The sequence below is a fragment of the Phascolarctos cinereus genome, unplaced genomic scaffold (assembly GCF_003287225.1).
Source record: "Phascolarctos cinereus isolate Bilbo 61053 unplaced genomic scaffold, phaCin_HiC Scaffold_4;HRSCAF=312, whole genome shotgun sequence".
Classification (NCBI taxonomy): domain Eukaryota; kingdom Metazoa; phylum Chordata; class Mammalia; order Diprotodontia; family Phascolarctidae; genus Phascolarctos; species Phascolarctos cinereus.
Genome location: NW_027555847.1, coordinates 87,300,042 through 87,325,871, shown reverse-complemented (window position 1 = coordinate 87,325,871; position 25,830 = coordinate 87,300,042). Strand labels below are relative to the sequence as shown.

General features: G+C 41.7%; 1 protein-coding gene across 4 annotated transcripts in view; it reads left to right on the top strand.

Annotated features, from left to right (window-relative positions):
• The window catches only part of RNF123 (ring finger protein 123), a 139,694-nt gene that overhangs the window by 43,114 nt on the left and 70,750 nt on the right, over window positions 1–25,830 (top strand). For all 4 annotated transcript variants that reach the window (XR_013485868.1, XR_013485867.1, XR_013485869.1 and 1 more), the window contains exons 8-19: window positions 10,574–10,660; window positions 11,312–11,379; window positions 12,855–12,986; window positions 13,247–13,355; window positions 13,517–13,621; window positions 16,980–17,105; window positions 17,224–17,316; window positions 17,817–17,890; window positions 20,717–20,834; window positions 21,931–22,030; window positions 22,391–22,452; window positions 22,780–22,851. Coding sequence is in view for 1 of the 4 variants with exons in the window: in XM_078152375.1 (XP_078008501.1) it covers window positions 10,574–10,660; window positions 11,312–11,379; window positions 12,855–12,986; window positions 13,247–13,355; window positions 13,517–13,621; window positions 16,980–17,105; window positions 17,224–17,316; window positions 17,817–17,890; window positions 20,717–20,834; window positions 21,931–22,030; window positions 22,391–22,452; window positions 22,780–22,851 (1,146 nt within the window). In the remaining 3 variants the exon portion in view is untranslated. The remainder of the gene's footprint in view (window positions 1–10,573; window positions 10,661–11,311; window positions 11,380–12,854; window positions 12,987–13,246; window positions 13,356–13,516; window positions 13,622–16,979; window positions 17,106–17,223; window positions 17,317–17,816; window positions 17,891–20,716; window positions 20,835–21,930; window positions 22,031–22,390; window positions 22,453–22,779; window positions 22,852–25,830) is intronic.

Sequence of the window (25,830 nt, the reverse complement as noted above, 5' to 3'; positions counted from 1 at the left end):
GAAGATGATCTATGAAAAACTCAAAAATATTTTCCAAAAAGAAGTCAGTGTATACATGGATACTTAGAGACTTCATCCGGAAGGTGGGCATAGGGGAGAGTGGCGAAAAGTTCATTGGAATATATGGTTCCAAAATGAAGATATGATTAAGAAACAAAAAAGCCAAAGGCTTATAGAATACTCAGAAGCCTTCTGCCTAGATATTGTGCAGATTTATCTGTGGAATGGAGATAATAGTAGCACCTGTCTCCCAGGGTTATTGTGAGGACCCAATAAGATAATAATTGTAAAGTGCTTAGGACGGTGCACGTAGTAAGCTCTATATAAATGTTAGCTATTATTATTGTCATCATCATCATCATCATCATCTTCATTATCATCATTATTATTACTTTCTTCCAGATTAGAGTTGAAGGGTTTTGAACATGGCAAGCACTAAACCACACTACAAAAACTGTCATCTTAATCGATAGGAAATGGTTGGCTATTAGTGTGAAAGGCATTTCTGAATCAGCTAACTGTGCAACTAGTTTGTTATTTTGTTAGAATAAAGATTAGCATTTACACCAAACCAAAAGAAACTGTTGGCAATTATAACAGTTATACTCCTGCCTATTAAAAAAAAATAACCATTGATTTAGTGCTTTAGAATTTGCCCAACACACTCTATCCATTATTTTATTTGCACTTCACCCCATGAGGAAGATGCTTTTAGGTATTATTGTCTCTATTTTACAGATGATGAAACAAAATCAGAGTTAAGTGCTTGTTCATGGTCATACAGCTGGAAAGTGTCAGAAACAGGGTTTTCTTTCTGACACTAAATCCAGCTTTCTTCCTATCATCTCATGTCATTTCTCTTCAGCAAGCTATAAACATTCAAAAATTAAAGCTAGATAAAGGAAAAGATACTGATGATGACCGTTGCTTTTGCCTACAGAAGCTTAATCAGTGTGAGTAACCACTGCAGTGAAGAAGCCTTAAACTCCCTCAGCCAGCAGACATTTGATTTTCTAAGAGGACGGAGATGGCAGCCACAGACAACCTAGTTCAGAATGTAAACATTTACAGAATGTCATATAGCAGAATGCTTGTGAATATCACCTGATAAAATAGGGATGTGCCATAGAAGGAATATGAGTCTGTGAAAAACAAGATCATCCCCAAAGTATTTATAGATGAAACTGAGAGAACAATAAATAGTCCTGAAAATGCACCAAATCTGCCAGTGTTTTTATAGTGACTTATTTTTGTCATCTTAAGACAGTGAGTCCATCATCTTTGCACTCAACACCTCGGTTTCTGATATGCTGTAAGAGGAAGTGGAAATATCACTTCAAAATGAAGTTGAGAGTAAAGAAAACTTAGAGAAAATAACAGTATGTTCAGTGACTACAACAGTGCAGATGAAAACACTGAACACAGGTCAAATATAATGGGTAACATTGATACCAAATGATTAAAGCTAAAGCTTATACCTTTACAGTCAACTATGAAGGTGGAAATTAATGTCCATTATCAGTCACAACCACATCGAGGCATTTTTGCTTAGCTATTTTGGGGGATATACTTTGAGGGGCGGTTTGTAGGTATCTTCTGTATCAAAACAAAACGTATCAAACTAAGAACAAAGAAAATAAAGTTGAGAATAGCCCCTGGAGCAAACCAAATACAGAATAAAGAAGAAAACTGTTGGAGGTGATAGTTTTGAAAGCATTAAAGGACTGATTTTTCAAGATATTTGAAAGAGGGCAAGATGCCAAATAATTGGAGGAGAAATCACAGTCAGTATATTATTACAAAAAAAAAGTGATCAGGAAGATATAAATAAGTATCAACCCATATGTTTATGTTCTCATAGCTATAAAATCTTTGTGACATCATTGGTGAGGGTGGCACCATGTTTTCACAGTTATATTTTACTAATAGGTGTTCCACTTTGCTCATTATAAAAAAAAGCATTTGATTTAATGGAGCAAAATGTTGCATTAAAGGTTGTCTCCTCCAACATGATATTTTTCATGCATATATTACCATCATATAAGATTTGTTGGTAAATGCAGTCACAGAACGTGGTTGAACCATATTCTAACCACTAATATGAAGTGAAACAAAATGGGAACATGTATGCTTGCCAAAGGTGTTTAATTCTATCATGGAAGATAACTGCACAGAGTCCAAATGAAAGGATTTCTTAAGTTGATGAGAATGCTTATACTCTCATTTGATACTGTGTTGATTTCATCAAGCCCTCAAATTCTATAGAGCCTCCTCAATGAAATCTATGAGGACTCAGAATAGATCAACTAAACAGTCCACACAGAAAGAACTAGATAGATAGGGAATATCTGTCTGTTGCACATTGTGCATTCAAATGGACGAAGAGTCCAATGAATCAGTATATTGTTATGTATGTTTTTGACAGTCATTACAGATGGACATTGAACTGGGCCAAGAGTTGAATGGAAGAAACTCAGTGGATTGAATTACATTTGGGAAATTGTGTAGTGTATTCAATGACCTCAGGCTGTTGCTTAACACAAAAACCCATTGTTTTAACATTATTTTTCCGGTAATGCTGCATGCCTATGAATTACAAAACTCCATATGTGGAGAATAATCAAAATTATAAATGATGCAAAGGCCAGAGGAGAGATAGATAGTAGGTTTAATTAGGCTGTAGCATATTACAAGTGATGAATCATATAAGAAGTGGCATAAAAGATATTCAGGAAAAAGGAAACGGCATATATTGAGAGCAAGGAATCACACCATCAGGAGCATTTATTAAGCACCTACTAGGTTTTGGGCATTATGTTAGATTTTGGGGATGATAGAAAGATGGCCTGAGTACTATACCTGTACTCACAGAATGTTAAAAGACCTAGAGAAAGGCTTCCAGTTCTTGGTTAGATTCTCTTTAGAGGACTTACAGGATGTGGGCCAGAATCCCAGAGAAGGAGAAAGCATTGATGTATTGGGAATTCTCCCATTGGAGGGAATAAGGACATTGAAAAGATCACACACACCCACTTAGATTTAAGTTCATTTGAGGCACAAAACAAAGTGCTCCATGGGCCAGAGGGAACATTTGATTTAGGCTGTAAGTATGGGTAGAAATTCAACAAAGATGGGAAGTGAGGGCATCCCAGGCATTGGGATTTCTGTCTTCAAGTATCTGAAGGGTTATTAGGTTTGGCTTGTACAGATTTGGCCATGCAGGATGATGTCCAAAAGATTGACCTTGTCTTTTATGGGCAAAGTTGCAAAGAGGCAAATGTATACTTGACATAAGGAAGAACTTTCTAACAGTTAGAGCTGTTCCAAAGTGGAGTGGCTGCTTCAGAATGTCCTAAAATCACAGAATTTTGGAGTTGGAAAAGAGAGAGACCTCAACAATCATCTGGTCCAACCTGTACTTGAAAAAACAATCCTTGCTACAACATACTCAGTAAGTGGCTATCCGGCCTTTCTTGGAGTCTTTTTTTTTTTTTTGTGAGGCAGTTAGGGTTAAGTGACTTGCCCAGAGTCACACAGCTATGAAGTATTATGTGTCTGAGGTCAGATTTGAACTCAGATCCTCCTGACTCCAGGGCCAGTGCTCTATCCAGTGTACCACCTAGCTGCCCCGTTGAAGTCTTTCAGTGAGGGAGTATCACACTCCTTCTCCCACTTCATCTTCCACTTAGTTGTAGCTCCAATAGAAAGTTTTACCTAGTATCAAGCCTCAGTTTGCCTCTTTGTAATTATTACCAGTTGTTTCTGATTCTGCCTTCTGGGCCAGACTAAGTGAGTTCATTCTGTCTTTTACATGAAAGACCTTTCAATATTTAAATTACAGCTACCATGTTCCCCTTGAGTCTTCTCTGCTCCAGGCTAAGCATCCCCAGTTCTTTCAATCTATCCTCCCTATGGCATGGACTCAGTGCCCTTTATTATCCTGGTTGTCCTCTTCTGAATGCTTTCCAGCTTATCAGTGTCCTTTTCCAAAATGGCATCCTAGATGGAACATGGTACTCCAGATGGAGTCTGACCAAGATAGAGTACAATGGGGCTGTCATTTCTTTATTTCTCTTAATGAAGTACAAGATTTAGCTTTTTTCACTGCCATATATATCACAATGCTAACTCATATCAAGTTTGTAATCCCTGGGACCCCCTTAGATTTTTTTGCACACAGACTACAATTTAACCATTCCTCCCCTGTCTTGTACTTGTAAAGTCTGTTTTCACGTTTGTTCCTTTTATATTTTGTACCTCTAGTTTGTTGAGTCTTTTGGGATGCTGATTCTTTCAACCTGTTAGTTATACCCTCCAGCTTTATGTCATCTCCAAATTTGAAAAGCATGTCTTTATCTAAGTCATCAGTAAAAAGGTTTCAGTGGCATGAGACCAAGCACAGATTTCTGGAGAATTCTACTATAAGCCTCTTTCCATATTGATATTGACTCAGTCATGATTACACTTTGGTTTGGCCTTTTAAACCAATCTGACTGTTCTGTTTTCTAGTACCCATCCATGATATCCAAGAAGAATAGTATGAGAGGTTTTGTCAAATGCTTTGCTTAAGTCTAGGTATTTATAGCATTCCTTTCATCTGCCAGTCTAATAATCCTGTTATAAAAGGAAATGAGTTTAGTCAGATATGACTTTTTTAAAAACCCTCTTTTTTGAAGACTTTGGTTTTTTATACTACAATCTCTTTTAACAATGAAAAATAATTAAGAAAAATTGCTTCTGACATTATATGCAGCACTCTGTTCCTGTAGCCACTTTCTTTCTTCCAAGAGGAGGAAAGTGTGTTTTATCATCAGCTCTCTGGGACCAAGACTGGCCATTGCCTTTAATCTGAATGCATCTGCCTTTTAATGTTGCCTTTGTTTACATTATTTTAGTCATTGTATCTGTGGTACTCTTGGTTCTGCTTATTTCACGTGTATTTCTGTTTCTCTGAATTCTTCATATTTATTGTTTCTTAGGCTACAATAATATTCTGTTATAATTCAGATACTACTATTTATTTAGCTTCCTATCAATGGGCACACACTTTGTTTCCAGTTTTTTGCTACTGTAAAAAGTGTTGATGTGAATTTCTTTGTATTCAAGGGCCCTTTCCTTTTTGTATTTGACTTCCTTGGGGTATATGTCTGGTAGTAGAATTGATGGGACAAAGAATATGAACAGTTTAGTGACTTTTCTTGCATAATTCCAAATTCTTTTCCAGAATGATTGGATCAATTTACAGTTCCATAACAGTGTGTTAGTGTGCTTGTCTTCCCACAACCCCCTAACAACTATTATTTTTGCTAATAGATGTGAGGTGAAACCTCAGACTTGTTCTAATTTGTCTTTTTCTCCTTATTGGTGAGTTGGAATATTTTTTCATGTGGTTTTTACTGATTGGCAGTTTTTGTTTTGAAAATTATATCCTCTGAGACCTTATCTGTTGAGGAATGACTTTTTTTTTTTGGGGAGGTTTTTTTTTGGTTCCTATTTAGCTTGGATATTAGACTTTTTCGGAAATATTTAATGCAAAAAATTTCCTCTAAACAGCATTTTCTCTTCTTGTGTTAGCTACACTGATTTGTTTGTACAAAAGCTTTAAAATCTTATATACTTAGAATTTTCAGTTTTATTTTTTATAATTTCCACTACTCTTTTGAGTCTCCTTTTAGAAAAAAAAAAGAAAACCTCCCCGAAAAAAAAATAGCTACTGAAAGGCAGCCAAATTGATTAATTGTAATGACCAGTCTCAACCCTAGAGAATAGATGTCGAAACATACCTTATTTCTTTTGGTAGAGAGGTGGGGACTACAGGAATAAAATGTTCCTTAAGCTGTCAGCCATGGTTGTCATGTTGATTTGTTTTGCCTAACTTTTTTTCTTTGTTATAAGGGAGGTTTTAATCTTAAGGATATATTGGGAAATGACTATGGTATTAAAAACAAAAAAAATCAATAAAAAAATTTTTAAAAGAAAAATTCTCCCCCTAATGGGTTGAAAAGATATCTCCTTCTATTTTCTCTCCTACTTAAAAAAAGATATAACCTTTTATATTTAGACCATATGTCTAATTGGTATTTATTATATGTAGGATATAAGATTTTGTTCTAAACTTATTTTATGCCAGACTGCTGCCTAGTTTTCTTAGCAGTTCCTATCAAACAAGTCCATTCTCTAGGAATTTATGTTCTGGGATTTACTGAACATTGGATAATTATTCAGTTGATCAAATGAAGCCATGCTGGCTTTTTATGATCCCTGCTTCCTTTAAGCTTTTAAAAACATTTAAAAAAAAATTTTGCTTCTTTATTATGAACTTTATAATCAATGAGATTTTAATACACAAAGAACACAAAAGAGAATTGCATATAAAATTATAAACTTTTGCTATGTGCAGTTTTATTTATTTATTTATATTTTTGGTGAGGCAGTCAGGGTTAAGTGAATTGCCCAGGATCGCACAGCTAGTAAGTGTCAAGTGTCTGAGGTCGGATTTGAACTCGGGTCCTCCTGACTCCAGGGTGATGTGCTCTATCCATTGTGCCACCTAGAGGCCCGTGCAGCTTTTTTAAAAAAGTGTAGTTTATAGTATATAGTAATAAGATTACCCTGTTTGTGTGACCTTTTTCTCCTCTACTGGGTATTTTTTAATACTTTATTTATTCTCTTTTCTTCCCCCCATCTCTATCACTACCCACTAACTCACCCTCATCCCCACAAATAGAAACTCTCCCTTATAAAAAATAAGCATATACAAGCAATACACATCATATGTTCATTCAGACCGTGTCTGAAAACATATCTCATTCAGCATTTCTAGTCTGTCACCCAGGAAGTATGTTTCATCATCATTCTTTTCATATCATGAAAGGTTACCTTATTGATTGGAGTTCTGAAGTCTTTCAGAGTTATTTCCTTTATAGAGTGGTAGTTGTATAAATTGTTCTACTGGTTCTCCTCACTTCATTCTGACCAATTCATTCAAGTCTTACCAAAAATCTCTAAATCTGTCTATTTCCTCATTTCTTATAGTCTAGTAATATTCTTTTATGTCAGTATACCACAATTTATCTAGCCAATCGCTGAGTGATGGATACCTGCTTTGTTTCCCATTCTTTGCTGCATTAAAATGTGCTACTATAAACATTTTTGGACGTATGGGTCTCTTCCGTTTGTCTTTGGCTTCTTTGGATAATTCTAACAATATTTGTTTTGCTCGTGCAGAACTTACTCAATTTAATGTCATTGAAATTGTCCATTTTATCTTCTGTGATTTTTGCTTACTTACTATTGTCTAATTAAGAATTCTTCCAATAACCATAGTTGTGAAAGGTATTTCCTTTCCTTGTCTAATTAAAAAAAGACCGTTTATATTTAGTTCATGTATCCGTTTGGAGCTTATTGTGGTATGTAGTGTAATATGTTTGTATAAACCTATTTTCTGCCAGTGCCTTTCCAGTTTTTCTTGCAATAATTATTGAATCAGGGAGTCCTCATCCCCAGTAATTCATTTCCTTGGATTTATTAAATGTTACTGGGTTATTATGTTCAGTTGCTTCTGGGTCTTGTTTACCTAATCTAATCCATTGATCAACTTTCCCATTTTTTAACTAGTACCAAATAATTTTAATGGTTATTGCTTTTATGGTATTCACTAACCACCTCTTTTTAGAATTTTGCCAAGAGTCAAATAAAAGCTCTGTGACCTGTAATTTGTAGTCTTTAACTCCCTTCTCTTTAAAAAAAATTGTGATAACCTTTGCCCTTTTAAAATTCTGTAGCACTTCTCCCATTCTGCTTGATCTTTCAGAGATCACTGATACTGGTTTAACATGCACATCCTCACTGTTTTTATTTTTTTCATTCTTTTTCAGTACCTGGGATATTGTTCTTCTGGGCCTAGTGACTTGAACTAATCCAGGGCAACTATAGATGCTCTCTTACTATGTTCCTGCTTATCTTGAGCTTTATCTCTACTAGCCATTTTTGTTTGGCCATTTCCAATGAAAAGATTCTCTATGTTAGAGTGAAGAGTTGGAGAGTAAAAGTTGGTTAGTTCTGCCTTCTTAATGTTGTCCAGTATCATCTTGTCCACAGCCCTAATCAGGACTTCTCTTCCTTCTTTAGTACTCTCTTTCCCCCGTCATTGTAACTAAGAAGTGCCCCCTTTTTTATTGTCTGTGAGCTTTCCTGATTACACTCATCTCATGATGAGCTTTAGGGCTCCTGACTGTTTTTACAGGACCATGCCACATCTCTGTATTTGTTCTCTGTTACATATTCTTCCAAACCTTCTGCTCACGTCTTTAACAAACATGAGGTGATTGGTGAATTCCTTGTGCATCCATGCTGGTCTCTGTAGGAATTGTTTCTCTTTGTGTCTTCAGATTTTCATTTTTGAAGCCTCCCATCCTGCCTGGGCAGGTTTTCTCTATAAGATCTTAATTCATGTGATTTTGCCCATCCTTTTTTTTTTCTTATTTTTTACATTTACATTCCTATTAAACATATTTTCACATTAGTGAAGTTGTAAGTAAAAATTAAAACCAATAGGAGGAACCATCAGAAAGAGGAAACAAAACTCAGCAGAAGGGGGAAAAAAATGATAGCGATTCAACTTCCATAGTTGTTCCTTTGGATGTGGACAGCATTTTCCATCACGAGGCCTCTGGAGATGTCTTAGATCCTTGTATTGCTGAGAAGGTTAAGTTTATCAGTATTAGTCATCACACAACGTGGCTGTTACTGTGTACAAAGATCTCTTGGTTCTGCTCAGTTCACTCAGCATCAGACTATACAAGTCTTTCCGTGTTTTTCTGAAGTCAGCCTGCTATGAATATGTTTGTACATGTGGTTCCTTCTCCCATTCGTTTGATCTCTTTGGGATATAGCCCTAGAAGTGCTATTGCTGGGTCAAAGGGTATGCACATTTTTTATAGCCCTTTGGGCATAGTTCCAAATTGTTCTCCAAAATGGTTACCCATCTTTTTTCTGGAGCGTTTGAAATGTCCTCTTCCACAATCTAGGATGTATGTCTGACTAGTTCAGGCACTTATAGGAACACCAGTTTAGAGTGGGAAAGGATTTAAAAGGTTATCTAGTCCATTCCCTCATTTTAGAGACAAAGAAGGTTAAGAGTTTACATGGCTTCCCCAAGGTCACCCAGGAAGGAAATAGCAGAGGTAAAATTTGAATTCAGATCCCATATCTCTACATTCAGCACTCCAAGTTCACTGTATCTTCCATTGCTCCATACTGCCTCCCTTTAGAGATCTAGATCTGGAAGAGGCCTTAGAAATCCCCCCTCTTACAGATGAGGACACTTACATTCTACTTGGGGGATATAATTCATAAGTAAATATAAAAGATATACAAAGGAAACACAAAGTAATCGGCGGTGTTGGTAGAGACCATTAACAACTGAGAGCATTGGAAAGGACTTAGTGAGGAGGTGGCACTCAGAGGGAGGCTCATTTTCTAAAAGGGAGAGACAAGAAGGGTAGAGAACTCAGGGCAAATACCTGGAGGCAGGAGATGGACTGTTGGTCGTGGGCTTGGCTTGCCCAGACAGTGTGTGAAGGGCACAGTGGCGTGGAGGAGGGGGGAGGAAATACACATTGGTAGAACACTTACTGTGCACCAGGCACATATGATCTCATTTGATCCTCACAACAGCCTTGCAAAGTAGGTACTGTTATTATCCCCATTTTGCAGTTGAGGAAATGAAGGCAAAGTGACTTGACCAGAGTCATACAGCCAGGAAATATATGAGGTCATATTTGAACTCCGGTCTTCCTAACTCCAAGCCCAGCACTCTCTCTACCTATGCCTCCTATGCCTAGCTTCCTCAGGGGAGCAGTGTGAAATAATTATGGAAAGACAGGTAGGAGTCAGATTTTGAAGGGTTTTAAATATCGAACAGAGGAGTTTGTGTTTATCCTAAAGGCCATAGGAAACCTCTAAAGCCTCTTCAGAAGAACAGTAAAATGGTGACTTGTGCTTTGGGTACATAAATTTAGAAGCTGTGTTGAGGATGGACTGGAGAGGGAAGAAACTTGGAAACAATACAAATAAGGTGCCGGGCAGTCTGGGCAAGAGATAATGAGGGCCTGAAGGAGGGTAATGGCCAATGATTACTTCATTGTGAATGTGTATGACTGGAGCAGCAGTAGGGAAGGTGGGTCCTGCCTAGCTGTGTCATAGGCCTGCTTTTTTGGAGCAGCTGAATCTCCAGTGTTTCAGCTTCCATGTCCTTGAGCTGCAGAGCTGCTGGCTGCAGATTCTGGGACTGCTGCATCTTGGTGCTATGTGTTTCCCTTGCTCATGACTTTATTTTGTAACTCTCTAATGTACTTATCCTATAATATTGTGTATTATAGCTGTGTTGTTGTCTCATCCCCACTTCTAATCTAATGTGCTCCTAGAAAGCAGATCTCCTATGTCTTATTTAAACCATAACTCTCCCAGTACCCAGTATAATGCTTTGCACACAGAAAGCACTTAAGAAATGTTTGTTGTGTTCAGAGTGGGGGGAGGAGCTCTCATGTCTTCATTGTTTTTTTCTATGCAGGAAGGAGTTGGAGACACACCTGACTCTTATGCTTATGATGGTAACAGAGTGCGTAAGTGGAATGTGACCACAACTAATTATGGCAAAGTGAGTATCCTTCTGGAAGCTGGAGGACATAGGTACTGTAGTCTGGTTATGGGTGTGTAAGTCCTCTGGAGAAGTATTCCACCTTGGCTTCTGGTCCCAAACAAATGGCTTTAGTTCCCACTCTTCACTCTGTGCCCCCCAGCTGGAGCCATGTGCTTCCTTTGACCTTTATCTGTAAGAACCAGCCACTCACTCATCTTACTGTATCCTTCTTCCTCCTTGCCTCCCCTCCCCAACACTCCCCATCTCTTCTGTCCTAAAGCCTATGCTTTCAACATATCCCATAGGGGAGTAGTTGGGGCAGCTGGTACGCTGCTGCTTATGGGCTCCAGACAGTAGAGAATTGATTATAGGGGAAGAAGTCGGTCTTATTTGTAGGTGGGGGGGTTCCCCTAGTTCCTTGGTTCTGTATCATGCTTTCTTTGGACCCAGGAATTGTTTATTGATAAGGCTTATCCTGAACATAGAACTAGAAAGTATCAGAACCCTTCCCTGTTATGGAACCTGGTGCTTTAATATAGAACTGGGGGAAACAGTGTTTTTTCTTGACTATCCAGCCAGTCTTGCCTTGTTGTTTCAAGCAGGGTGTATCTTTATGTGAGCCTCCAATATGTGTCTTTCTAACCAATGCACTTTTCCTTCTCTGGACAGTCATGGGCAGCTGGAGACATTGTGAGTTGCCTAATTGACCTGGATGAGGGAACCATTGCTTTTTGTCTGTAAGTCTTTCTGCATCTTAAACTTGTGGCTCATAGACTTGCTTTTCTCTACCTGAAGCTGAGAAGCCTGCCTTCCTGCCTGGATAGAGGCAGGAGAGATACTGGGCTTCCCTGCCATTGACAGACTGTTGATCTATGCTTCTCACAGTTTGGAGTTTCCTTCTGACTATGAGGCTTTAATGATTTTTGTTATTTTAATAGTCTTAATGATGTTTGTGATCATAGCCTTGGGCCTTCCCATAGAGATGGGACAAGGCCCCTGGGCCTGATAATCTGTAGACTCCCATTTTCCTTTGGGGCACGAGGGCCACTGGATTTTGCTTGTAAGACTCCTGATTGATCACACCCGGGTCAAGGTCAGTGGGGTTTTTACTCAGCTATAATGGGGTATTTAGGAGTCTCTCCTAACTCCTTCTTGGGTATTCCAAGGAATTAGGAGGCACTGTTGAGCCATAATTTGGGTTATTTTACTGCTTATTCCTTGGCCTGAGATTAAGAATGGCTAGCCAGTTAGTTCCATGTACTCCTACCCTTACTCTTAGGAAAAGCCCGAGGGGATTTGAGAGGAGCAGAGCAAGGTGGGCCCTAGACCTTAAAGGAAAGAGGATAATTAGCCCAGATTGGGTATATGGAAGTTTGGCCTCTGCCCTTGATAACGTAGTTGTCTGGGGCAGTGTTGTTGCTCCCCTGATCTTTTGGCTCGTGAGTACCCAACATCTTGCACCCTTGATTTGCTGAGAGATTTCTGTCTACTAATATCCCCTAAGCCCATGACACATGTTCTTTTGTGTGGTTTATTCATCCGTGCATGCATCCATTCATTCATTTATTCATTCATCAGACAAGCTTTTCTGGGGCATTTAACATGGACAAGGCTCTGTGCCACCTTCTGATAATAGTAGCTCATAGGTCTATGGCACGTTAAGGTTTACAAACCTCTTCACAACAATCCCATGAGTTAGGTACTATAAATTTGTAAGATGAGGAAACTGAGTCTCAGTTTAAATGTCAGAGTCAGAGCTACAACCCAGGTCTTATGACTCTTAAGTCAAATGTTCTTTCCTCCACACCACACTCCCTTTCTGTAGTTCATAAGCTTCAAAGAAATGAGAGAGATTACATTATGTTCTGTTGACAGCCAAATAGCTATCCATGTAGCATCCATTTTTCCCCCATGGATGATTTAGTTTTGAGATTATCAGGTGTAATCCTAGGCCTTTCAATGAGCCTAGTACTAGTGTGATTATCTCCCTTTGCTCAGCCTTCCACTGGTTTCTTTCTGTTCTCTCCTAAATCTACAGTCTACCCAGTGGGGCTGTCCATTTTAGTCCCTGGCTCTTCCCTGCATTACTTCTGTTCTCCAAGATCATTGTGGGTAGACACTGTGTATACTTTGTGTCTCCCCTGATAACTAATCTACTGTTCCAAATACAGTAGGTACTTAATAAATGCTTGTTTTTATTGTTCTGCCCCAGGAATGGTGTCTCTCTGGGAACTGCTTTTGACAACATCACCAGGGGCTCTGGAATGGCCTATTTTCCAGCTATCAGCCTCTCTTTCAAAGAGTCTGTTGCATTCAACTTTGGTAGCCGGCCACTGCGATATCCTTTAAAAAAAGAAAAAAAAAGAAAACAAAACAAACAAAAAAACCCACAGCAGCAAGCTGGGGGCCCCCCACAGCCACAGCCTTGAGGAGCTCGTTGTTGCAAAAGGTTTGAAGCTTTTAGATTATCTACTGAACATCTGGACCCAAGACTCCTGAGCCCCAGTTCATTTCCTGGCTTGACTGTCAGGAGGGTTTGGGATCCTCATCTCTCAACCTTGTGTACAGAGTGGTGTTTCCCACTTAACTCCCTGCTACATATCCAATGGAGGGTTATCGACCCCTACAAGATGCCCCTACGACTGGCCTGCTCAAGGCTCATAAGCTTCTTGGTTACCTGAAGAATGTCCTGCAGTTGGAGTTGGACCCAGTGGTGAGCCTTTGGACCAGGGGATGGGATGGTCTCTCTGAATCATGGAGCTTGAGGAAGCCAGATTTATCTCAAAAAAAGGAATTAGACAAAAAAGAGATAAAAGGAGGAGGGCTAAGGGTCCACTCTCTTGGTTCCCACCTTACGAGCTGCCTTACTTGCAGGAAGGGAAGCTGGTGGAGAGGGAAAGTTCGACATGGCAGCTTCGGGGAGAACCCACAGTGTTGATCACCATGGCCCACATCTTCAACTACTTTGCGCCTCTCATGGTGAGTGCCGCAGGCTTTCAGTCCTTTCCCTCCTTGGCTGGTAGTCCCTTCCTCCTGAGATTGGCTTGGCTGACCTAGGATGCAGACTCAGTTTGAGATAGGCTGGGGATCTGAGGGGGTGGGAAGAGGTGAGAGGCTCCCCCATATCCTCTGAGGAAGTATCAAAAGCTCCTTCTACCTCATTTTCTTCCTGAGGGCCAGGACTGTTCTGTTTTGTCTTGACCGCCTTGGGGCCTAGCATCATGCCTTGCATGTCATAGGTGTTGTTTAAGAAACATCAACTTGAATTATTAGACAGGTTATCTTCCTTTTCTCAGGAGAAATGGTGTGCTTAGTCCTTCAGTTTTTTTGTTGGATTATAGGGTCATAGATGGTAGGACCATGGATCTACAGCTGGAAGCACCTTCAGAGGCTGTATAGGCCAACTCTTTCATTTTACAGCTGAGGTAACTGCAGCCCGGTGAGGGCAAATGACTTCCTCAGGGTCATACAGGTAATAAGCATCAGAGACAGAATTCAAACCCCTATCTTCTGACTCCACAGTCAGCGATTTCTCCACTTTGCTAGGCTTCATTCACTGGGGCTCAGAGTTGTTTGTGTTGCCATGTGTGAGGCTGTGATCAGGTCTGTGCATGGTGCTCTGCACAGCTGCTACAATGATTTCTCACCGTTGCATAGTCACAGGCATAGCTCCGTCACTCCCGGGCTCAGTGATTCCTTATTGCCCCAGGATAAGATGTAAATTTCTCCGGCTTTCCCAGCCTGTCATAACCTGGTCCCAGCCTTTTTTTCCAGGTTTGTTGTGCTGGCTCTCCTTACCACAAAGTTCAGCCAAACCAGTCTTTTTGCTGTTGCTCATATACAACATTCTAGATGCCACCTCTCTGCCTTTTCACAAACTGTCTGTCATGCTGGGAATGTGTCTTTCCTTATTTCTGCCTCTGAGAATCCCCAGTTTCTTTCAAAGCTCAATCCATCAACCTCCATCTCTACATGAAGCCTTTACTGATTCCCCCAATTTACCTTTTATTTTGTGTATCCTTAATTATGTACATGTTATCTTCCCTGACGATGTCAGGCACATAGTAAGTGTTTGATAAATGCTTGTTGATTGATTTATTTTCAGCAAAACTTATCAATGTATATCAACTGTCTAATCATATATGCAGTATTCCACAAGCATAGTGCTCTACCACTGCAAAAAGGGAGGGGAAGTGCATTAGCTCAGGCCATCTCAGAAACAAGTTTGGTCATTATAATTACACAGCATTGAATTTCATTTTTTTTTCTTCTTTACATTTATATTGTTATAACTATGATATATATTTTCCTGATTCTGCTTATTTTGCCATCTGTCAGTTCATATTAACAGATATTTATTAAGACAGTATGCCTCATAGATTCAAAAATGACAGTCTTGCCCTTGTAGTCCCATCCACTTTCTCTACCAAAGCTCTTACCCTGATACCTACCTCATCATGGCATGGAAGTGACTCCAGGTTCTCAAAGGTTATGCCAGACTGATGAGTCCTACCAAACTATAGGTGATGTACTGCTTGTTGTTTGAGGACCAGCCTGGCAAAATTTGTATTCATCACCAAAGGGTTGACCACCAGGTGAATGATTTTGAGTGGGGGAAGAGGAGTCTATAGTAACTTGTAAAACCACCCGTTGAAGTCGGGGGTGGGGGGAGGGTTGTGCTTTGTGTTGATGGGGTTGTATTCATATCAGTGAAATCACAAATCTTTTGAAATGTGAATGGGATGAACTCACCCATGATGCAGAAGCAGATAGCAGAATGGCTTAGAAACCAAAATCTAGCAATATGTTTACAAGAGAGACAGACTTGAAACAGAAAGAGACACATACAGAATTAAAATAAGGGGCTGGAGCAGAGTCTGTTATGCTTCAGCTAAAAAAGGCAGGGATAGCAATCACAATCTCAGATGATGCAAAAGCAAAAATAGACCTAATTAAAAGAGATAATCATGGAAAAGACATTTTGGTAAAAGGTACCATAGACAATAAAGTAATATAAACAATTTTACAGCAGATTTCTCTGATAATGACTTTATTTCTCAACTGAGCCAAGTTTATAAAAATAAAAGTCATTTCCCAATTGATAAATAGTCAAAGGATATGAACAGGCAGTTTTCAGGTGATGAAATCAAAGCTCTATAGTCATAAGAAAAAGATCTCTAAATCATTACTGATTAGAGAAATACAAATTAAAACCGCTCTGAGGTACCACCTCATACCCATCACATTAGCTAATATGACAGAAAAGGAGAATGACAAATGTTAGAGGGGATGTGGAAAAATTGGGACATTAATGCTACTAATTGGTATGATTGTGAACTGATCCAGCCATTCTGGAGAGCCCTTGCGAACTATGCTCAAAGGGCTATAAAACTGTGCATACACTTTGAACCAGCAATACCACTACTAGGTCTGTATCCCAAAGAGATGAAAGGAAAAGGAAAAGGGCCACATGTGCAAAAATATTTATAGCGGCTCTTTTTGTGATGGCAAAGAATTGGAAATTGAGGGGATACCCATCAGCTATGGAATGGCTGAACAAGTTGTGTTATGTGATTGTGATGGAATACTGTAGTGCTGTAAGAAATGATGAGGGGAATGGTTTCAGAAAAACCTTGTAAGACATATATGAACTGATGCAAAGTAAAGTGAGCAGAACCAGGAGAACATTGTACACAATAACAGCCATATTGTAGGGATGATCAATTGTGGAAGACTTAGCTATTCTTATCAAGATGGTGATCCAATACAATTCCAAAGGACTCATGAAAAAGAACTGATGAGTTCTCAAATTTAAACTGAATTATAATCTTTCAGTTTCTTAATTTTTCTTGTTTTTGTGTGTGTGTGACATGGCTAATATGGAAATGTTTTGCATGATTTCAGGTGTATAGTTGATACCATATTGTTTGTCTTCTCAGTGGGTGGGGGAGGGGCCATAGGGAGAGAATTTGGAACTCAAAATTTTTTTAAAAAAGAATAATTTTTTTTTTAAAGAGAGAGAAAATGGTCATGGAAAGGCTAAAATATATTCATTCTCAAAAAAAAATCTTTTAAAATAGCTTAATATTTTTGTTGTTTTTCCAACTAGGTTTTTAAATTTCTAGAGGTCAGAGACTGTTTCTTGTATTTCTTTGTAACCCCTTGAGTGCCTGATGCAGGGTTGAGCACATAGTAGGCGCTTTAGTATATGTCCAACTCAGTCAAGTAAGAGCCCATTACTCAAAAATACAAGAAGCCAGTCTCCTGAGGCATAAGTGCTGCTGAGATCTAGGTGTTCAGTTTGTCTTCATCTCTTCTCCTCCTCTGTTATACGTAGTGCAAAGTGTACCTAGTGGAAGATGTTCTCATGAAGTTTCTCCTGAGCGTCCTGGAGAAAGATGGGTCCGTGGAGTCTTGCCCCCTCATCCAGCAGCTCCTGGATCTTATGTGGCTACTCATGGAGGTGAGTTACAGAATTATGGAGCGTTTGAGTTGGAAAGGGATCCAGAGCAGGCTCTGCATCGTCCCTTGAGTTCCTCTGTGCCTCCTTGGGCTCTACCTGGGTCTTTTCCTTCCCTCAGGATTATGAGGTACAGGAGTGCCTCAAGCAGCTGATGATGTCGCTACTCCGTGCCTACAGATTCTCCCCCATCATCCCAGACCTGAGCTTACAGGTGAGCGGGCACACAAGCAGCCCTGAGGCCCAATGAGAAGGATTTTCTAATGTTTCCTTGGAGTAGACCAGGTTTGTGGCTAGGTTAGTGCCAGGTGGGTGGGGATGCAGAGACAGATGGCACTGAATATTAATGTCTATAGCCTGGGCTGCATTCTAGGCTATCGTTCCTTCCTGAATATCTTTCCTTGCTGTCCTCTACTGCCTTTTTCTTTGCCTTGCTAGCCAGAACTTTCAGTGTGATAATGATGATGAAGTTATGTGCCAGGACCTGTGCTAAGGGCTTTACGATTACTATATCATTTGATCCTCACCACAACCCTGGTTTTACAGATGAGGAAAATGAGGCAAACAGAGGTTAAGTGACTTGCGTACTATCACACAGCCAATAAGTGTCTGAGGCAGATTTGAACTTAGGTCTTCTCAACTCCAGGACTGGTTCTCTTTCCATTGCACCACTTAAATACCTCTAATTTTATTTAATTCTCTCTTCATTTCTAGATGCACTACCTTCGTCTTACCATTGCTATCTTGAAGCATGAGAAGTCCAGGAAGTTTCTGCTTAACAATGTCCTGTATCCTTGGTTTTTTTACTCACTCTCACTCTATTCCCTGAGCATGAGCAGTGGGAACCACCTGCATTAGAGCCACTGAGCCACAAGCTGGGGTCATACCATCAGGGCACAGCCCACTTCTTTAGGTGCAGGGTTGGAGACTTGTGTTTGTCTGGAGAGGAGGAAGCATAAGGTTAGGCTGTGCTCCTAATTGTTTTCCAAGCATCTGGCACTATCCTTAAAAGAGGAGAGAATGAGGAGTCACGGAATAAGAGAGTTAAGAATAGAAGAGACCTTAGAACATAAATCATAGAACATCAGAACTGAAAAGGACCTGGATGTCATCTAGTCCAACTTCTCATTTTGCTGTGGCTTTTTTTTTGGGGGGGAGGGGGTGCTTCAAAAACTGACCAGTTTCAGTTTGGAATTTAGAGAATTGTACTTTATTTCCTTTCTGAGTTTTTTCTATTGCACATTTGGATTACTTGCTGTCCCATTTAGCATTGTTTAGGGATATGCATGAGAGACAGTTTTCTTGCCAAATAAGCAAAGTTAAAACAATATGCTACTCAACTGCTTTGTTCCGTGAAATGTCTCACAGTCATTTCTAGAGAAAAGAAATACAGAGGAACGCAGAGTAGCAAACTGTGTTCTAAGTGTTATGTGAGATGGGCATTTCTCTAAAGGTGCCTGTGGAGTGTGGTGGGGAGGCAGCCACGGTCAGGTAACTTCCCAAACCTGTGCCCTTTATCCCTGTTCAAAAATGGGGGGACTGACTCTCGGAATCAGTCTTAATGGTTCTTAATCAAGTGTGAATTGTTTTACTGGAACCCATTGTGAAAAGAGAGAGAGGGAAAATATGTTATTTATCCTTTGTTTCCCTGTTTTGCTTCTGAGTATTTATATTTTCTTTTGTTTAGTTTGGGCTGGAGAAGGAAAGGCCTGGGAAATTGGGGCCCTCACTACTGCCTTCCCCTGTCAGCCATAGCCAGGACCCGGTCTGCTGTGGCTCTGACAACAGGGACGCAGCTGGAGTTTCCTGATGTCAGTACACATGTGTGCATTCATTTGTTCATTGAGCAAATATTTATGAAGCCTTCACTGTGGGTAGAGGACTGTGATGGGCACTGGGGGAAATGACAAGTTTAGGTGAGACACGGCTCCTGCCCTCATGGAGTGTGTAGCCACATACTGGGATAAGACACAAATACAATGTGCAATGCTTAATGATAACTTCATTAGAAAAGTGCAGAATAAAGCATTAGCAGAAGTCAGGCCTGCTCCCTATCCAAGGCGCTGGCTGCCTGGCAAGCTCTGGATGTCAGCCAGGCCAGTGGGTCTCTCAAGGATGGGCCCTCACTTGCTTGGTCTGTGTCTTTTGTCCTCCTTTGGTCTCTTCTTTCTGCTTAGCCTCTTCTCCAGCCTCCACCACCCTCCAACAAAGCACAGGAAAACACAACCCCCAAAGAAAAGGCCAAGGAAGCAGAACAACCTTAGGATGACATCTTTTTTTGATTGTTTTGCTCTTAAAACAGTAGATTAGCTCAGAGGACTACTGCAGTGGGAGAGAACGTTAGCATCATTGGAGTACTGACTTTGGGTTGTACTCTTCTGCATGTCTCTGCTCTTCTCCATCCTCTCAAGCTCTGCTCAGTAGGGAATGGCTGTAATGGCTGATTTCATTGGTACCTTGGGAAGAGCTTAAGGCTAGAAGAGGAGATGGGCTTTGGTAGACTGGCAGAGCAGGAGAGGGTGGCAGTATGGTATAAAGGGAAAGAATCAGGAGATGAAGATTGAAGTCAGATGTGTTCACACTCTTAAAAGTACTTTAGAAAAGCATTCTTTGAATGTGAGTTTGTTATTATTTGGGCAGGTCTCTAATGTGTGGATTACTAATAGTGAAATTAGTGTTTCTAGATAGGCTGAAAAATGACTGAGCACCCTGGTTTCCTTTTCTCCTGCTCTGATGCTGTTGCTGCATAATGGGGTAGTCTAGACCTGAGGGCTTTTTTGTGTTTTTCTTTGTTTCCTGGGTTGCTGGTTCCTGTACTGATGGCCAGCCTGCTGGTGGTGACCACAATCTATCCTGCCAGTCATTTTCTTCAAGTGTAGAACTTGCCTTAGCTTGGAAACCTCTGTGGACATAGCTTCTAAGAACCCAAGGGGCTGCTGATACCATGCACAGGTCTCAGAGGATAACTTTCAGGCTACTTCTGAGGCAGAGTTTCTTCATTTATAAAATGGGCTGATTAATACATGCCCTACCAGTTTCCTAGGATTCCCCTGAAGATGAGCAGGGAAATATAATGGCTGTGAAAACTTGTGCAAATGAGAGGCAAGGCTTATTTTGGGGAGTGGGGAGAGTTAAGGGTCCTGCTTGGGAAATAGGAGCCAGGACCCTTGTGTAACCAAATTGGAAGTTTATCTTTTGTCCCCTCCCAGGCAACAGGGCCTTGCTTTCAGCCAGGTATCCTGGCTGCAAAATTTCTGATTATCTTACCGAACTATTGCTGTTCAGACTTGAAGTGGGACCCTTCTCAAGCATTTGAATATTATCAAGAACTCTTGAAATCTGGATAACCTCTTAAAACCCAAAAGAATAATGCTGTGATGGAGAGAGTTGAGGCATTGTGACAAGCCAACAGAGAAAGTTTGTTTTTTTAAGTTAGGGTAATCTTTGGTGTCTCTAAGCTCACATGATGTTCTTCCTACTCAGATCAGTTGTGGGTGGGTTGGAGGGGATGGGAGGAGCCAGTGCTGCTGGGGCTGAGCTCTGGGAGTTGCTGTATACTACATGCTCAGGCTGTATCAGACTCTGGCCTAACCCCTTAGCCATCCTTCCTACAGCTTTGATGTGCTTCGCTCTGTGGTTTTCTTCTACATCAAGAGTCCATTGCGAGTGGAGGAGGCCGGCCTTCAGGAGCTCATCCCCACCACGTGGTGGCCCAATCGCTTCAATAAAGAGGTAGACAGCTGCCTTCCCACCTCTGCCTCGCCAGAGTGAGGGGTGCTCCTGGCTGGACAGAAAGGCCTCTGTCTCTCTAGGCTTCTGATAAGGAAAGTCAAATAGGGATCTTCTGAGACGATGTCACATAAATAGCTTCAGAGAGAATCCTGGGCCCCACTACCCTCTGAGCCATCCAGAGAATCTAGGGTCTAAACCCCTTTTGTCTCCTCCTAGTCAGCGGGTGAAAAAGTGACGATTCCCGCCCCTCCTCCCCCACCCACACAAACACCCAGACCACGAACTGGGGTAGGGTGTGCAGGGAGGAGTCTGTTGCTTTAGCAGATGGGAAAAGAACCTCTGTCCTGCTCCATCCTTCTGTCAAGGGAACTGTAAAGGCATGGAGGAGGCTTTAGGTCGCAATAGCTTCAGTAATTGGGGAGTAGGCAGGGGTGACCAGTGGGAAGGGCCACTTTCAGCTCTCTGTCTGCTGTTCTAATTTCAGAGATTCCTTTAACCAGGAGAGAGAGGGGAAGAGTGCTGCTTTGTTAGCCAGAGTTCCACAACTGTCAGTTTTCAGCTGTTGTGTGTAGGACATTAAACAGATAGTACTTTTGATTAAGTCCAGGCTGCCTTTTTAGGAGGAGAATTTTTGCTGATCAAGACTAAAATGCCATGTATTCTCTGTATCTACACAGAAGAATGGTGTCCCAGACTGGGGCATCTATAGGATAGACACCCTAGTGGGATATCATGATGCCCATGGGGAATCTTGCTGGGTCTGAGCTGAGCTCTCTGACAATTGAATATAGGCTTAGGAGTTTTGACCTGAGTGAGGTTTCCACATGTGCTTTCCCCAGCTAGTTCTGTGGGTCCTGTGCCAAGCACAAGGACCAGGAGCCTGCTGCCCTGCTGGATTGGAGATTCCTGGCAAGGCTGATATCCCCAGGTTGATTCTGTTTTGGAAAAGGAGATAGTCCAGTCACAGCATGTTTAGGACACCATTACAGTGGGGGTACAAAATCCTCCGGGTTCCCTGCCTTGGGCTGGAGGAAGCTTGTTCTGAGGCTTCAGGTCTTAGTCATATTTACAGGGGCCCTCTCATTCCTTACTTCAGGGCAAGGAGACTAAGGAGGTGAAGGAAGAGAGTGCTGAGGAGCGGCTGAGACGGCGGGCATATGAGCGAGGTTGCCAAAGACTCAAGAAACGAATTGAAGGTCTGACTGCTCCCTCATCTTTCTTTCCTTGTGGCAGGTGCCAGAGGAGCTCCAGGGGCCGCTACCTTTGTTGAGGAGGGACTTTTTACTTCCTCCCTTATCTTCTTTCCCCCCATTTACATAGTCCTGTCCCCACTCAGCATCCCTCCCCTCAGGGAATCTGGGAGTTGGGGAGTATTTCCTGACCTGTGCCCAGAAGGGCTAGCTTGACTCCTGGTTGGGGATGACTGTGCCTCCCAGGAGGACTGGTGGCTCCTCTTTCACTCCAGGAGGGGTGGTAGCCTTTGCTGCCAGTGCTCCCTGTCCCACCTAGGGCTGGACTCAGGCTGTCTGGACTGATGGTCTGCTTCCCCCTTTCAGTGGTAGAAGATCTCCAGGTTCAGATCCTAAAGTTGCTGTTGAATAATCAAGACCATAATGGGGTAAGTGAGCTTGCATGAGGGAGAACAGTAGAGCTGGAAGGGTCCTTGGGGCAGAGAAAGCAAAATGTCAGGGACCTTGGTACCCAGGATGGGGAGACCAAAGCCTAAGAGGGGGAAGAGGACAGGTTCATACATATTGGTAGTGATAGAAGCTGGAGGTTACACCCAGCTGAGCCTTGCGTGGGGTATGCAGTTGGGCCCATTTGGTAGGAGGGAACACCTCATGTGCTTCTGTGGTTGGTGGATAAGTGGGTGGAAGGCTGGAGACCATCGATTCCTCTCCCCTGGCTGCTTCTTGCTGCCAGTCCAGCTTTGCTTCTCTCCCAGGGTGAAGCTTCCAGGTACATTTTCCTCAACAAGTTTCGAAAATTCCTGCAAGAGAATGCCAGCAGCCGAGGGGTGAGTGGTTTGTTCAGGCCAGGGGGGTACCTCCCCAAGGATCACCAAGGGGTGGGGGGCCCTCCCACTCTTAGGAGACCAGCCAAAGACATTTACGGCAGCTCTGACAAGGCTGTTGCTTAAGCCCCAAAGAGATATGCCTGGCACAGAGCTGGTTCCCTGGAGACAATGAAGAGGCTGGAGGGTGGGAATTTCCAGAATTTGACTCTGTTGTAACTGGCAGAGAATTCATGATAAATCACATTTCTTGTACACTGAGATTTACAAAGTACTTTCCTCACAACTCTGTGCAGGTGGACTGTGCAAGTATTATTATCTCCTTTTTAAATGAGGACGGTCTGACTAAGGGTCAGGGAGTCTGAAATGAGTTGCTCAAAGTTATGTAGCTAGTAAGACGTAAAGTTGGGATTCAAATACAACTCCTCTGCTGACTCCAGGACCAGTTCTATTTCCATTGCACCATGCTACAGGCTTGAGAGCTAGCTAACTGCCCTCCTCTCCCATTCTCTTCCTTCTCCTCCTCCCCTGTCTCCTTCCTTCCTCTGCCATGTTCATGGTAGTTCTCTGTGTAATCACCATCCTCCTTAGGAGTCTGTCATCGGAAGAGGAAAGGGTGCGTGGATTACCCCAGACCTAGAACAGGAAGGGGCTTTATTTGGATTTGAATTTTTAAAATTCAGAACTTAACACTAAATAAAATGAGCATTTCCCTGTATGAAGTGGAAAAGTAAAAGAGAATTGTACGTAACGCTGTGAATCTCTATGATGTAGAGTCTGCTTTTCCTTTTAAGTATGTAATAAATTCAACATGTAACTTTCAAAGCTGTTCTGCTTGTCTGTGTTTCCTTCTGGCCTGGAAGGGACCTCAGAGGCCATTGAATCGACCCCCACATTTTGCAAATGAGAAAACGGAATCCCTGGGTCCTACAGGTAGTTGGGGCAGAGGTCATCTGACTTCAGAGACTGTCGCTCCCCACTGCCTCATACCATCTCTCACTGCAGAGCAGAGCCAACTTCTTAGGGGAAAGCCCTGCAGTACCTTCCTCTTCCCAAGAGCCTCGTGGGCCTGGCTGCCAATTAGGGGCTCAGGCACCTAGGCAAGAGCTTGATTGTAGGGGGATGATAGGATTCTAAATTTAGAACTGGAAGACACAGTCTAGTCCAACCATCTTATCTCACAGATGAGGAAACTGAGGTCCAGAGATGTTAGTGATTTGCCCATCTCACGGAGATAATAGAGCAGCATGGTTTAGTGGAGAGAGAGAGCCAGCCTTGGAGCCAAGATGGCCTGGGTTCAAGTCTCGCCTTGGACACACACCGACCAAACTAGTTAGTCATTTAACCCTTCAGTGCTCTAGGCACCTCTTAAAGACTATAAGTGCAGGAATAGTAGCCAGCTGTGTTGGTAGAGAGACTTACCTCACCAGGGAGGTTTCCATACCAGAGCAGTCAGAGGTCTAGTCCATTTTCCTGTCCCCAATAAGTGGCACAGCTGACTTTCAGGCCCATGTTGAGATCTACTCCAGAGACTGCTCTTTCTGACATTCCACATTGTTTTGCACTGCTGGTTTTTAGCATGGTTTTGGTAGTCTGTCATACAAATCAGGGATGAGTCCAGAGGGATGAGAGTTTGAATCCTGCCCTTAAAATTTACTTAGCTTTGTAATCATGGTCAAATTCCTGATCTTCTATAAACTTGTTTCTTCATCTGTGCAATGGGAATAATAATACCTGTAGGAACCCTCACAAGGTTATTGTGAGGATCAAAGGAAATAATACATGTAAAGTGCTTTGTAAACATCAAAGCACTGTGTAAAAGCCAGCCATTATTATCATTATAAATTAGGGTGAAGTCATGCCCCCTGTTCAAGGACAAGTTCCTATAGGTCTGGCCTTTGTGGGAAAGAAGCAGGCCCTCTTGATGACCTTGTCAGGAGCTTCCATTTGGGCCCCAGTTTGTGTGGCACTAGTGGAAAAGGCCTGGTGGGAACTGACTTTTTGTTTGCCGTTCAATCCTGCCCCGCAAAGGCTTCATTCTTCTTTTTGAACCTAGATGGGTTTCACTGAAGCTCAGGGTACAGAGTTAGGGTGTCTTTGAATTTTGGGGTAAGCTGGGTTGAATCATTCTGATCTTAAGGTAATAGGAACTGTCCCACGCACCTATACAATGCAGTATCAGAAACATTTATTAGGTGCCTACTGTGTACATACAATTAATTTCTCAGTGCTAAGAGAGATACAAAATACAGATTCTACATGGCCCTTACCTTCAAGGAATTTATAACATAGGGGGATAAGAAAGAAACACAGATTACTATAGTTTGCAATGATATATGTTAAATGCTTTTGAAAGGGTAAACAAAATTCTCTTTGAGATCCATGGGGAAAAGGTCACAAGCAGCCAGGGTGAAGACAGACATAACAGAAGGCTTCCTGGAATAGGCAGCATTGCAATAAATCTTCAGAAATGAGGTAGGAATTAATTGGGTAAAGAGAAGGAGGGAGGGCAGGCGTTCTTGGCTCAGAGAACATTGTGAACAAAGGAAAGGAAGCTGGAGAGCACAGTGTGTGTGCAGGGACAGAGCAGTCTCGTTTCACATAGCTTTGATGGGAATGATAGAAATTAAAGCTGGAAAGGTAGAGGAGGAGGGGCGATTGATTGCCAGGTAAAGGAGATACAGGTAAAGAACTATAGGATTTGGTCATTCAATGGGTGGAGCCCCACAAACCCACCAAGCCTTCAGGAAGCTACTTTATTTGCTGAGAGTGAGTCTGGAATTTGGAGAGCTTGGTCCAGAAGGCCCAGATGGACAAATCCTAAATGCCACTTTTGTATGTTCTCAGTGGCCAGGTGGGGCAGATTTGGAAGTTTAAGGCTACTTTATCTGGGAAAGGATAGATTTACTTTATAGGAATTTCTAATTACTATGAGCTGTTTCTTCATCTGCACAATGGGAATAATAATTTTGTTGTTGTTCA